Source organism: Esox lucius, chromosome 5, assembly GCF_011004845.1.
Source record: "Esox lucius isolate fEsoLuc1 chromosome 5, fEsoLuc1.pri, whole genome shotgun sequence".
In the NCBI taxonomy this organism is placed as follows: Eukaryota; Metazoa; Chordata; class Actinopteri; order Esociformes; family Esocidae; genus Esox; species Esox lucius.
In genome coordinates, this window is record NC_047573.1 from 24,336,206 (window position 1) to 24,350,346 (window position 14,141).

The following is a 14,141-nucleotide window of genomic DNA, read 5'->3' on the forward strand; positions in this document are numbered from 1 at the left end:
CCTCCCAGAAACAATCTTCTGGCAAAATAATAAATAACCGAAATGCTAACATGCCCAGTTCTGTAAGGGTAACCAGTTGCTTAGAAAGTGTAGTTCATTAGTACAAATCCAGAAATACTGTAGGATTAGGGGTGAAACCAAATAATGAGGATTCAAGTGAGGTAGTGGAAATTTTATTTACAACAAATGGCCATAATGCGATTAAAAAACATGACGCATGCATACTACATCAAGATGATAAAGTATAGGATAAACATTTCAAATACAAACTTTCTAAACCTGAGAAAAAGGTTAGGAATGTTTTGCTTGACACTTGCTACTTCTGTACTAAAAATCACAAGCCTTTATCCTACTACCAACGAGACAGTACAAAATTAACAACATGGTAATTTAGTTCAGAGAACACAGCCCCAGCCATGCCTAACCCACCCACCCTCCAAAGATTGAGCTCAAATGTTCATATTATGCACGCTCGCCTCTGATTCGCCTGGCCAGCTGGATGTCTTTGGGCATGATTGTGACCCTCTTGGCATGGATGGCACAAAGGTTGGTGTCCTCAAACAAGCCAACAAGGTATGCCTCACTTGCTTCCTGTATGAGAAAACAAGTCCATACTCAATCTCACATATGAAATCCAGTGTAACAGCAGCTAACTATTAAATCCATTATTTGCATCGTAATGAATTAAGGCCACTGGTTCAACCTGCTGGAGTCTATTGATTTGAGCAATGACCCATCTTGTTGCACCTATCCATATGCAACCCGTTCAAACAATTCCTTAAGTCAACTTGCCTGCAGAGCACCAATAGCTGCACTTTGAAAGCGGAGGTCTGTTTTGAAGTCCTGGGCAATCTCACGTACAAGTCGCTGGAACGGCAGCTTTCTGATCAGCAGCTCAGTGGATTTCTGGTACCGACGGATTTCTCTCAGAGCTACTGTACCTGGTCTACACAAATGCATTCATTCAAAACACCCCCACATACCATACATTGCAGAAAATTGACTTGGGTCCAGGTGCTAGATTACCTGTATCTGTGGGGCTTTTTCACCCCACCAGTAGATGGCGCACTTTTCCTTGCAGCCTTTGTGGCAAGCTGTTTCCTAGGCGCTTTTCCACCAGTGGATTTACGGGCGGTCTGCTTGGTACGTGCCATGGCTCACTTGTCTGTGGTAAAAAATGTTAAATTATGTAAATATTAAGTACTGCGTTGAATATTCTATAGATTAAAGTATACTGAGTAACAAAATATGAATCACCTCCACGTATGTACATTCAGTGGTTGAATACAATCGACCACATTTTAACACGCAACAATTAGTTCTCAGCAGGCATCTAAACAAAAAAAAATATGTCGACAATAGGCTATAAACGTTAGCTTCGTAGAGCTAACATCTCGCATGGCGCCAACAGTACAGCTACGAAAGAAAATAGAAAAATATAAAGTTGAGTTCGAGCTGTTTGCTTAATGAGAAATTGGTTATAGCGAATCAATTTGATTTTGAAATCTGAAGGGCATAACCACTTAACTGGTTACTCGGCTAGCCAACATAGGAGGTCGATGTTTGAACACACCGGGATGCAGGGCGCCAGACCGTAGTCAGTCAACTTGGTACCGTCAGCAACGTCATTATCACGCATTAGACAATTTAGTTCGATCGTCTGGATGTTTGTATTATTTTAAGTGCTAAACCGGTACAATTGACATTCAAACCAGTAACAACAGTTCGTTTTGTGAAGAACAAAGCTGTCGCATTAGATAGCACGTTAGCTACAGTATCTTTAACGTTTGCGTTACTCAAGCCACCATTACGCGGCTTGCAACCTACACGCTTCGTTTTCATTTTCAATGTAGCAGTTGGGTATTTTGTAACATGGCGTCTACACCGATCAAACCGCATTACAAAATTGGATGTAACAGAACGGGCTGGTTGAAGTAACTACTTCCACAGCAACGTGTTAAAATGTAATGTACAGAACACCGATAACTTATATTATTGATGTATAAACAACTAACTAGTTATTTGGATACGAACCATAGCTTGTTGGTAGTTAGTTACTAGTACGAGGGGGGCTGGCTAACGACATTAGTTAGCAACAACAGCGCTGCGGCCATCAACGAATCAACTTCGATAGTTCAGACTGACGTTAGCTGGTACACAAAATATTTCATACCTTAACTAACAGGGACACAAACAAGAAAACATCTTATTAACATGACCAGGACAAAAACAAACAAAAAAAAAACTTACTTATTTGTTGAAATTCAATGTACAACTGCTTCCGTTGCCGTCTCGTAGAATTCTGAACGCGGGGAAATGGGCACATTCCATTTATACGTTTCCCATGTCTGATTTGTAGCTAGACCTGCCCACAAATACCCACAACGCTTTGTATTGGTCAAACTAAAACTACATACTACGACGCTAAAGCTTGTTTACAATTTCTATAACATTTCTAAAATGGTTTCCAAGAGAAATACTTGGTAATTTCAACGGCAAAATACAATAAAATGTAACATTTGTAAAAAAATTCTCTAGGTAGCAGAGTTTCGATCTGCTAATAACAATTTCTATTAATAGCGGAACCATTTGTTATTTGGAAACACGGTTTAGTCGGAAAATGAATAACGTGTACAGAAGTCTCGATACATACATGTTGTAAATTGTGTTCAGTTTTGGTCCAAGGTAAGCTGATTTACTACCTTGCCACGAGCAGAATTGTGCTTTAGACATCCGTGAAGTTACTATAATGGACTCAGTACAGTCATTTTAGTTAGCGCATGTTCTACCATTCTGATCTGCTTGTAATTTGAGGTAACTCAGCGCACGGTATTCATGAGTCTACAGAAGTGTTAAACAGCAGTCCTTAGTCCTCAAAGGTGTCACCTGAAAAAAATTGATGAAGAGGGAATCATGACAGAGCATAGGACACTGGCTATAGGTATGACATTAGAAATTCCTTGATATACTAATGTTTTGTGGTTTGTTTTAATGCTGTGTCTCTGCATGTTTGTGATTTTCGTTTGAGCAGACATTGATCCTCTGGTGAATGACACTACCCAAGACAACAACAACCAACAAAAGAGAGCAGAGAAACGACTTTGGGTACATTCTGACAACTCATTCACTTTCAACTTTTTCCCTGAGGGTGCACTATCAACAAAGGGGGAGACATCTGCCCTCGCAGATGTGAAACACCAGTTTGCAAGACCGCAGACAAAAACATCCACTGCTTCTCCAGAACCCGGATCTGGTTTTCTGTTCAATTTCCAAATTCCAGTTAGTACACCAGAGGAGATGAAAGAAAGTGGAAAACCATTACCCTCAGAGGTTCTAGCCCTGAAAGAGTCCAAAGAGGAAAAGCCTAAGAGTCAGAACGCACCTCAAGTCATTCATATAACTGTGCCAACCCCATCTGCTGAAGCCAAGAAAAAGAAAAAACCTGGTCACAAGAAAAAAGTCTGTGAGGAAAAGCAAAAACAGATGACAAACTCGACAGACATAGAAGGGGCTTGTGTGGAGGATGGCAAAGTGCTGGTAATTGACAGCTTTGAGTTAAATATTTCTTATATGATTCAGCGTGGCAGGTGTATATCAGTTCACCTTTTGGTTGTAATTTTCAGACTGCAGAGCAGCAGCTGAAAAGAGAGCTAGACTGGTGTATTGAGCAGCTTGAGCTGGGAATGATGACTCGAAAGGCTACCCCAAAACAGAGTGGGTACATTTAAGACTACAATCCAATTCCATTCTGATATGATTAACAGTACTAAATGTGAGATTTTTAACATTAACTGTGCATGCATAGTTCACTACTAGATGCATAAAACGGTGTGGGGTTATATGTTGAATCATTTCTGTTTGTAGAGGAGGAGGCCTCTCGTGCCATTAAGACGTTGCGCAGCTCCAAAGCTCCTCTGGCAAAGAAAAGGCAGGTGATGAGGACCATGTCTGGGGACTACCGGAAGAAGATGGAGGAAGAGCAGGGCAAGCAGTTCAAACTTATTCAGGCTGGTGAGTCAAGAATCAGAGAAAGACTATATTAAAGTACAGCAAACCACAAACAGTGCCATAAAAAGTATTTTTCTAGTATGCTTTTCCTAATTTCTGTAAAACTCTTTATATTTTATCATCACGTTTGGGGTTGTAGTAATATACAGAGGGAGTCTGAGAGAACAAAAGGCACCAAAGTTAGGTAGTTGTTTATTTTATTTGCTGTGCAAGGTAATCATATTTGGCATCTTAAGGTGTGAAAAAGTATTACCCCTCTATTTAATTCAACCCAATAAAAGGGATTATTAGTCAGGTTTATAAATACCTTGGTAAAACTAAGGTTCAGGGGCTCAAATGAATCAGTTAGACATTTTCCAAATGTCCCTAAAAAAGAACCCTACAAAAAAATCCAGGGGATATTTGGGTCTTTCTTGCCTCATTTAAGGTCACTGTTCATGGCTTCACCATCAGAAAGACACTTAGCAAAAATTAGATTCATGGCAGAGTAACAAGACAGAAACCACTACTCACTAAGAAGAACATGAAAGCCTGTCTCAAGTTTGCCAGACAGCACCTGAATGCTTCTCACATGCTCTAGAACAACATTATGGACAGATGAGTCTGAAGTGGAACTTCCTGAAAACCAGAAATTGACCAAAAAACTCAAGCCTGGTGGTGGCAGTGTCACGGTTTGACAATGTTCTCTGCATCAAGATCTGGACAACTTGCCATAATTGAAAGAACCATGAATTCTGCTTTGTAACCCAAATTCTTCAGTCCATTTGTCTGTGAGCTGAAGCGCAGCCATTTTTTTAATGGCCTAAATTGTTGAAGATATTGTTTGTCCAGACCTAAAACCCAGTGAGATGTTGTGGCAGAGCCTGACATGAGCAATACACACCTGAAAGTGCACATCAGTGCTAAAGCAGTTCTGAGTTAAAGCAGTTCTGCATGGAGGTGCCAAAGTTTCTCCATATGCTATGAGAAACGTATCAGTAACTACAAGTAGTGATTAGATGCAGTCATTACTGCTAGAAAGTTTATTAATTTGTTTTTGTCAAAGGGGGAAATAACTTTTTCAAACAGGAATTGCATGTTGAATAATTTTCTTAAATTAAGTATCAACATTTTTTTCTTCACTCTGGTTCAATTTAATCTAATATTAGGTTTTGTATGTTACACCATTGTCATTAATCCAGAGTCTCTGTCAAGTGTAAAATGCCCAGGATGTGGGGTTGTGCCTTAAACACAAAATTCACATAGATCACTTGTTTTTGAGCTAAATCAAACAGTATCTATACATTGATGCCTGCTAATGTTGCCAGAAGAGGACTGGTCACCCCTCTGAGCCTGGGTCCTCTCTAGGTTTCTTCCTAAAATTCAACCTTCTTAGGGAGATTTTCCAAGCCACTGAAATCCAACACTACTGTTGTTTGCTCCTTGGGGATTAAGGCCAGGTGTCTCTGTAAAGCACTTTGTGACTATAAATACATTTGATTGATTGATAATGTCTGTATGAGCTACCCATTTTTGTGAACTGGTGGTGTGACAAAAAAACTGACCTGCAAGTGTATGGCAACTAAACATATTTTTCTTTTTCAGCAATGACATCGGCTCAGGTCAAAGCAGTCACAGACTCTTCTAAGAGGTCGGTTTTCCACAGAAAAGCAGAAAATAAAACGGACACAAATTTGGATGCAAATAGTCGACAAGAGAATATACTGGCACAGACTCCAAACACAAGTGTTCAGGGCCAGGACTCAAGTTTTGTCTTCATTCCAACTAAGGACGAGTTCTGCTTCAACTTCTTTTGATTAGTTTTGTTTTGAGCATGTATTGAGACAAACTCCCATAGAGCAGATTAGTCTTTGTGTTCAGTAAGAGTTTTGTAATAGAGTACATTGCTATTGATCTTGGTTGTTTGATGTATTTTAAACATAAAAAATAATAAATTGTGTAAATATTATCACCTTGTATGAATTCATGGAAGCTGCACCTATCTACAACACCGGCATAACCATATATTTGAAACATATAAGTGGGGCTGTAAGCCTTGTTCTCTTGAGTTCAGCCAGGTGAAACCACTTACGTGACATGGACTTGGTAGGTGTGTCGCCGGACAACACTGTGTTCTCATGCCTGCAACAATATCTACAGCAACTCACAATAAAACACAAAAACGTGTAGAGTTTGGTAACGTCAACAAGTTACCCATATATACATTTGTTTTTATTCGTCTTAACTAAAACTTTCTGGAATTTGACGTATAACTAAAGCACCCGAGCAAATTAAATTGTAACACAAGCAAGGGGCGAATGAGGACTTAAAATCTCAAGCAAGTGTTGGAAGATTCCGCAACGGGAAAATCTAAATAAATCGGTAAGCTGAAATGCTTAGAATATTGTTTGATATAGCTAGCAAGTTGGTTATGTTGTTTCATCTGACAAACAGCTCTTTATTTGACTAACGACTTAAATGTTGATAGTTAACATCCTAGCGGATAACCACAGTAGCTAACTAGCTTGGTTAGTTACACACTCACCGAAAAAGTGTACCTAGCCTGTTAGCTAGGAATCCGCTATTGTGGCTAGTTTTACATAACACGGCAGAAGAGTTGGCTTATGATATTATAGTTAATGTTCTGTATTTGGCCAGGCTAAACTCTTCCTACGCTACGTTCCTTTTCAGTTGGGTACCTTGTTTACCAATAAAAACTGTGCACTGCCGGGAGTTTGCCCGAGTTGGGGGTGAGGATGTCGGAGTTAAGCGATGAAGCGAGTGAATCGGAGCAGTTTGGTGTCAGCCTTTCCATGTGGCTTGGGGACATTAACGCTTTAGTACGACCAGAGGAATTGGATGTACCCCTTGACCTCCATACGGCTTGCTCCATTGGACAATATGATGTAGTAGCTGAGTGTATCAAAAAGTGAGTACCTCATGAAGCGCTCGTGTGCGAGACACTACATGACTGTGACAGTACTCACTTGTAGTAATGTGCTGTAATATCCATTTAGGGGGGAGGTGAACCTGGACGGCAAGAACATTGGTGGCTGGACTCCTCTCATGTATGCTTCGTATATTGGGCATGACAATATTGCTAATCTCTTGCTGGAGGCTGGAGTGAAAGTCAATGCCACCACTGACAAAGGCTTGACACCCCTTATGCTGGCAGCGAGCTGTGGGAATGAAAGCATTGCGTACTTTCTAATGCAGGTCAGATTTACTGTTTTGAATTGAATTTTTTTCCATTTTCCCGCTGCTACATTATTTTAATTTCCTCAGAAAATAAAACAGTCTGGTTGTAACGTTAGTGTAATAGTTGTTGTTGTACATGGAAACCATGGTTTAGTTGTTTTCTCTCCAAAAAGCAAGGTGCTGAGTTAGAGCTGAAAGACTGTCGAGGCTGGACAGCCCTTCTCCACTGCACCAGTACTGGCCACCAGCAGATGGTTAAATTTTTGCTGGACAACAAGGCCAATATCAATGTGAAGTAAGTGTCTTCACTTATATGAATACAACCATAACAATCTTACGTCCTGTTATTCGCAAGTTTTATTTGAAATGTTTCTCACTTGCAGGGAGCCAGGGTCTGGCTTTACTCCTCTGATGGAGGCTGCTGCATCCGGACATGAAATCATTGTGCAATACCTCCTTGACCATGTGAGTAGGTTACTGTTTCCTAAGATTTACAGTACTGTTGTTTTCATGTTAGACTCATATGTACTTCATGGAAATCCATTTCAAGACTTGTCAAACAGTTTGTAAATGATAAATCGTGTCTTAGGGTGTCAAAGTAGACGAGCGGAATGCCAAGGGAGAAACCGCCCGAGCCCTGGCTATGATGTATGGCCACACAAAGATCGCCAGTCTCATTGACATACGCTTTCCAAAGGCCAAACCAGGTACAGATGAGGACTTACAAAAAGTTTTAGGCTCATAATCCAACCCAAAACATGTAGAATTCCTTTTTTGGAACCCTCCCCATTTCCAGGACACACTGAGGACCTGAGCTCTTCTGAGGACTCTGACGGCAGCACTCCCCCCAGACGTTTGGGTCGCAGCCGAAACAAAGGCCCCAGCATTCACGACGGGCCCCAGGCCATTGCCAAATTCAGAGTAGGAGGCTCCAGTAAACACTCAGGTATCATTCTGTTGGTAACCTCAGTTATTGCTTAATCTATTTCACAGAAACATGATTATGGGTAGAATCTATAAACCCCTAGTGGATTCAAGAGAGATGTGTCCTTGGTCGCCCGTCTTGCCAAGGACTCATGTTTCTTTTTCAATATTTGCTCAGTCAGGAAGTATTCGGTCGAGATTGAGGTTGCAAGCACAAAATAGTTGTACTGCAGTTGACCTAGACCACTGCCCCACTCAGGAGATATTATTTTTGTTGATATTACACAGCGCTAGCAATCGTAAATGTGGCAAAACCCAGGTGTTGGTCCTTATCCATCTTTTTTTAAATTGCGATTCAACATGTTTTCACCACTTTAATTTTCACCCTCTTGCTCACTGGTCCCTCCGCATCCAACATGGTGAGCAATCAAATCTCAGTATCAAACCGCGTACTTATAGAATTGTGAGTTGCTATATGTATCAGCAGCTAACAGGCTGACATTGTTTACGGAGAACTCTGGAATTGCCCAGCCCTACATTTGAAGTTGTAACAGTTGTAGTAAACCCTCCTACTACTCTTCTGCTGCTTTAGAATCTGTTGGACCTTGTTTGAAAAGGCTGTTATTCACCGTGCCTATAGAGCCCGTGGCGGCGCCCCCTGGGTACATTGCATTCCGGGACGTCGGGGAGCAAAGTGAGGGCATCTGTTTCCGTGACGTCACCTCGCCCATCAACGAGCTGGACGGCCAGAGCAACAGCAGCAGAGGTATGACTCCATAGCTGAACACTTACAGGTGCGCTTCTGTAAGATGAGCGTCTGACTGGAACCAACACATCACCACCAATCTCACTTCCAATTTAAATGGGATTCAAGTGTGCTGCTTGTAATTTGGGGATGGGGATGCACTGCTCTCTGTTTGAATAGGATCACCCCAAACCAAGCACTGGTTTAGAAGGTGAGACATCTTAGCTGGAAGGAGGCTTCAGATGGATGATCATGTGACCGGTGGCTTTTTAACTGTTAACCCGTTCCCTTTTTTGTCACTAGATCGTCCTAGGAGATCAGCAGCCTGACCCGGTGCCACAAAAACACTGGTCACTCTCTTCTTTCGTTTTCACCACATTCCTAATGCAGCTGTTGTGATTCCCCGTAGACGAGAGCCCCTTCTTTGATAATGACATGCCTACCATGAGGAGCAGCAGTAGCAGCAGCGAGTATCTCCCCCGTGTGGTCGGGCTCAGCCGAGAGGGCTCGTTGGAGAGTAACGAGGTGACGGCACACTGTGACTCACTCTCACTCCGCAATGGTGTTACCAGTGGCCCCTTTTGTACCCCTCCCGTCACAATGAAACTGACAATTGATTTTTTGTCTGTTTTTTAGGATTCGGATCAGGCTAAAAAGAGCTGCTCCCGCCGCACAAACAAGGGTCATCATGCTAAAGGCAAAGGTCGCCATGGCGGCAGCAGTGAGACGGTGCAGCCTGGCGGCCTAGGGAACTGTGGGATACGCTCACCTGTTGGTGGTCCGCCAGACTACGCAGGTCCCAAGGCATGTGTGTGGGCGTTGGGTCAATATACATTTCATCAGGGTTTCTCACAGAGCCCTGTGCTTTTCAGTTCCAGTGGTGCATCCTTTTACCAGTGTGATCTATACCTGACCTTTGACCTCTGCTTTATTGTAGGACCTTGCAGAGTTCCTGGAGCAAATCGGCTTCTCGAAGTACCTCCCACTTCTGGAGGAACAAGACATTGACCTAAGGATATTTCTCACCCTTACAGAGAATGACCTAAAGGAAGTGGGAATCACGTAGGTTGCTGTGTCCTGTACCTAGCTTCCAAAGCTAGTCTGGCTGTCTTTGACATGACTCCATAGAACACTCCAGACATATGAGTGTCATTGTAGTTCTGAACTAATTCATCTGAGGATAGAATAAAAATATTGACGAGTTCGAGAACTACAGCCTCGGAACATCCCTGGTCTCCATTGTCTGATTCCTTGTGTTTTCTCCATCGAAGGCTATTTGGACCCAAACGCAAGATGACCTCGGCCATTGCCCGGTGGCACAGTAGTGCCCGCCCACCCAGCGACGCTCTGGAACAGGCCTACGCAGACCAGCTGGAGGCAGAGATGCAGGAGATGGCTATTCAGCTACATAAGGTGTCTACATGACACAAAGGAAAACCATAGTCACTACGGCCTGAGTTCAATCCTAGGGTGTCCAGAAGGCTACAATGGCAGTGCATTAACTGTCCCATTCATCCTTTCTAAATTGGTTTCATTTCACCGTGGGCATTACACACTGATCGACTAACCGTTTGTTTGTAAACCCCCTTTTCTCTCCACAACCCCGCTCTTTGTTGTGGTGAAGAGGTGTGAGGAGGCGGAAGCCCTGCAGGGTCAGGTGTCTCAGGAGAAGGAGCTGCGCACTGTGATTGAGGGATGCCTGATGGAGGACAAGATGGCCTGGAGGCGGGTGCACACGGAGCTGGTGGACAACCACCGGCTGGCTCAGGAGATGCACGCCAAGCTGGAAAAGGCCCGCGCCTGCCGCGCTGAACTCCTGTCTCTTCTCGACGGCAACGGCAGTCCTTACCATGGCTTTGGCAAACCAGATACTGGTGGAAAGGGTGAGTGGGACTTGAACTGCGTTGTCAGATGACTAAATAACACTCTCAAAACCAAATTACTGCCAGACCTGTGGAAAGTATTTTATTATTTCTCTCTACTACTTTTTTTCCTCTCCGGGAGAAGGCTTGAAGTCCACCACTGTCTCAGACTTAATGAAGCAGCTGGATTCGTATGAAGAGGAGCTAGGTCGGTCATACCATCGCTGCTATTCATATCTATCCACTAGTCTGACGCTAACTGTAGTGAATGAGATCTACTGATGTCTGACTGTGTCTGGTTATTTGGCCCCACCAGGGGAGACCCTCCAGGCTTTACTCCAGAGCCTGAGAAGACTCAGTGTCCCAGAGAAGGTCACAGACAGCTGGGAACAGCCCTAGGCAGTGCTGGTGAGTAGCTATTGATGTAATCAGTGTGAATTGTTGACCACTTGAGGCAAGCTAGGCCTTCGTCACTGTGAGTATAACTGAATGTCTGGGCCTCAATATGCCCCTCTGACTTCACAGGGTTTTCTGACAATCCTGACGGAGGGTGAGCAAGCCACCCTGAACACACTTAATGGACCGGGAGGGGGCCAGCTAACACTGAAGACAGTGGGTTAAGGACCAGTGCCACCCAGGCCCTCCCGTAAGGGGAATGGTCCAGGGCTGGATGCCTCTAGCCTGGGCTGGTCGAAGACAGGAGAGGCCATTGGCAGCTACTGCAGAGACAAATGGGCAGCTATCCTTCGCATGCCTGTGCTATTGATGGACTGTTTTAGACTGCATAGTCGGGAGGGTGATCAGCCAGATCCCTAAAGCCAGGTTGTCTGGTTGGAAGCAGTTTGAAAGTAGATCCACTGACCTATCCTAAATGGAGAACATACAGTTGAAGTCGGAAGTTTACATACACTTAGGTTGAAGTCATAAAAACACTTTTTTTTTTAAACCACTCCACAGATTTCATGTTAACAAACTATAGTTTTGGCAAGTCGGTTAGGATATCTTTCTGCACAAAGCAAGTACTTTTTGCTTATAGACAGAATTCACGTAATTCACTTTAGACCATTTCACACTGTATATCTTAGCTTAGCCTGTGTTCACCTTTTAACTCCGGGCTAAGGTTTAACCCTGGGTTAAGGATTCACACTTGTATTCCTAAGCCCTGGGCTAATGGACAAACACTACACAATACAATTTTACATTCTATGATGCGAATAATGTTACAGTAGCCTACATCACTAACATGCGATAAGTGTCTAGATCTACGTCCAAAGCAAGCTGATAGCTACTTCGCTAAGATTTATCAGATATAATGAAACGACAAAAGTTTGCAGAAAGGACCAAAAAGACGGGGCTGTTGGTAACGGTGCGTGTCATGAGCGTATGTAAATTAAGTGAAAGGGCAGGTTTTGTGTTTGGACAAAAGTTTTATGGTTTTGTTCTTGACTCTTTCACACTGGTTATATTGTGTTTCTGTGGGTAGCCTTGAAAAGTCGGTGCCAACCTGGCTGCAAAGCAGGGCCAGCTCACCCTAGGGTGGTGCTAGCCCACTTCAAAATATGCAAGTGTGAACAGTTTCTTAGGAGGCCCTTAGCCCAGGGCTTAGGTGCAGTGTTAACACATCTTATTTCACCATTCCCGTGGGTCAGAATTATGTTAAATTCAAGAACATTTCATGGCTTTAGAAGATTCTGATAAATTATATGAATTAGCCTGAGCCAGTTGGAGGTGTACTTGTGGATGTATTTCAAAGCCTACCTTCAAAGTCAGTGCCTCTTTGCTTGATGTTATTGGAAAGTCAAAAGAAATCAGCCAAGACCTCAGAAAAAAATGTATACACCTCCATAAGTCTAGTTCATCCTTGGGAGCATTTTCCAAATGCCTGAAGTTAACATGTTCATCTGTACAAACAATAGTATACAAGTTTAAACACCATGGGACCTCACAGTTGTCATACCGTTCAGGGAGATGTTTTCTGTCTCCTAGGGATTCATGTACTTTGGTGTGAAAGGTGCAACTCTTTCCCAGAACAACAGCAAAGGACCTTGTGAAGATCATGGGGGAAACCGGTACAGTAGTATCTATATCTTATTGGAGAAATGTCCTCAAAAATTTAACTGTTTGGACATAATGACCATAGTTTGGAGGGAAAAGGGAGGTTTGCAAGCCTTAGACCATCATGCCAACTGTGAAGCACGGCTGTGGCAGCATGTTGTGGGGGTGCTTTGCTGCAGGAGGGACTGGACTTCACAAAGTAGATGGCACCATGAGGAAGGAAACGTATGTGGAAATATTGAAGCAACATCTCAAGACATCAGTCAGGAAGTTAATGCTTGGTCGCAAATGGGTCTTCTAAATGGACAATGACCCCAAGCATACTTCCAAAGTTGTGGTAAAATGGCTTAAGGACAACAAAGTCAAGGTATGGCCATCACAAAGCCCTGACCTCAATCCTATAGAAGATTTGTGGGCATAACTGAAAAAGCATGCGTGAGCAAGGAGGCCTACAAACCTGACTTTTACACCAGCTCAGTCAGGAGGAATGGGCCAACTTATTAATCCAACATATTGTGGGAAGCTTGTGGAAGGCTACCTGAAAAGTTTGACCTAAGTTGAAAATGTTTAAGGCACTGCTACCAAATACTAATTGACTGTAAACTTCTGACCCACTGGAAAATGTGATGAAAGAAATAAAATATGAAATCAATCACTCTCTACGACATCTTACATTCTTAAAGTGGTGATCCTAAGACAGGGAATTTTTACTAGGATTGAAGGACAGGAATGGTGAACAACTGAATTTAAATGTATTTGGCTAAGGTGTATGTACTTCCGACTGTAGTGACATAGCTTTTTACTAACCCTTTCTTTGTTATGAAGGGAACATAAATTAATAGATTTTTATTTTGGTTATTCCTTTCCAATCAGTTGTGCTTTTCAAATAAATATTAAATGTAATGTTAATTGTTAGTACGTTTCATCCTGTCGAAGTCTGCAACAGAATATCACCATGGATGGAAACAATGGCCTCCATTGTTCACCTTGCCTATGTTACTAATCTTCTGTAATGGTTACAAGTATGTTGTTTTTCTGGGATTATTTATACTCTGGGAATGTACCACACTTAACATTTTGCAATCAATATTCACATCTTTAACTATGACCTAAGTGAACTGAATGTGTTAAGCTCATTAGTGAACATCTTCAATGAAGTGCATTAGGTTTTAATGTTTGAGGATATTGTTTCTCCAACAATTGTAATTTCTGAAAGGTTTTGGTATGGTTTAATTGAAAAAGGTAATTGATTAGGGTTATTCACAAGTTTTAGGATGCAGAAAGGGGTACTGTCCAAGAATAAACTGATGAATATGGATGAATGTGTGGAAAAACAGATCTCATGAATAAAGTCCACATTACCATCAGAC

At 42.5% G+C, this 14,141-nt stretch overlaps 3 protein-coding genes across 5 annotated transcripts; 2 read left to right on the plus strand and 1 right to left on the minus strand.

Moving 5' to 3' along the window:
• Nucleotides 1–157: 157 nt before the first annotated feature.
• On the minus strand, nt 158–2,366 carry h3f3d (H3 histone, family 3D). Its single transcript, XM_010888850.3, has 4 exons — nt 2,251–2,366; nt 1,027–1,165; nt 793–946; nt 158–591 (listed from the first exon to the last, which is right to left on the minus strand). Exons 2-4 carry the CDS (start codon nt 1,152–1,154, stop codon nt 463–465), a joined length of 411 nt encoding a protein of 136 aa, XP_010887152.1. The 5' UTR covers nt 1,155–1,165; nt 2,251–2,366; the 3' UTR covers nt 158–462.
• Nucleotides 2,367–2,456: 90 nt separating this feature from the next.
• Nucleotides 2,457–5,956, plus strand: c5h8orf33 (chromosome 5 C8orf33 homolog). 3 transcript variants are annotated; one of them, XM_020046468.2, is made up of 6 exons: nt 2,457–2,685; nt 2,815–2,941; nt 3,032–3,537; nt 3,624–3,714; nt 3,865–4,011; nt 5,593–5,956. In XM_020046468.2, exons 2-6 carry the CDS (start codon nt 2,914–2,916, stop codon nt 5,802–5,804), a joined length of 984 nt encoding a protein of 327 aa, XP_019902027.1. In that variant the 5' UTR covers nt 2,457–2,685; nt 2,815–2,913; the 3' UTR covers nt 5,805–5,956. The 3 variants fall into 3 exon arrangements, with proteins under 3 accessions (XP_019902027.1, XP_010887150.1, XP_010887149.1); XM_010888848.4 differs by having other exon boundaries at nt 2,848–2,941; XM_010888847.3 differs by lacking the exon at nt 2,457–2,685 and having other exon boundaries at nt 2,692–2,941.
• A 105-nt stretch (nt 5,957–6,061) lies between these two features.
• Nucleotides 6,062–14,138, plus strand: anks3 (ankyrin repeat and sterile alpha motif domain containing 3). The gene is made up of 16 exons (XM_010888844.5): nt 6,062–6,369; nt 6,679–6,916; nt 7,005–7,203; nt 7,359–7,480; nt 7,569–7,650; nt 7,775–7,892; nt 7,982–8,131; nt 8,750–8,875; nt 9,264–9,379; nt 9,491–9,658; nt 9,792–9,916; nt 10,126–10,267; nt 10,479–10,737; nt 10,862–10,924; nt 11,033–11,124; nt 11,242–14,138. Exons 2-15 carry the CDS (start codon nt 6,744–6,746, stop codon nt 11,113–11,115), a joined length of 1,926 nt encoding a protein of 641 aa, XP_010887146.4. The 5' UTR covers nt 6,062–6,369; nt 6,679–6,743; the 3' UTR covers nt 11,116–11,124; nt 11,242–14,138.
• Nucleotides 14,139–14,141: the final 3 nt, after the last annotated feature.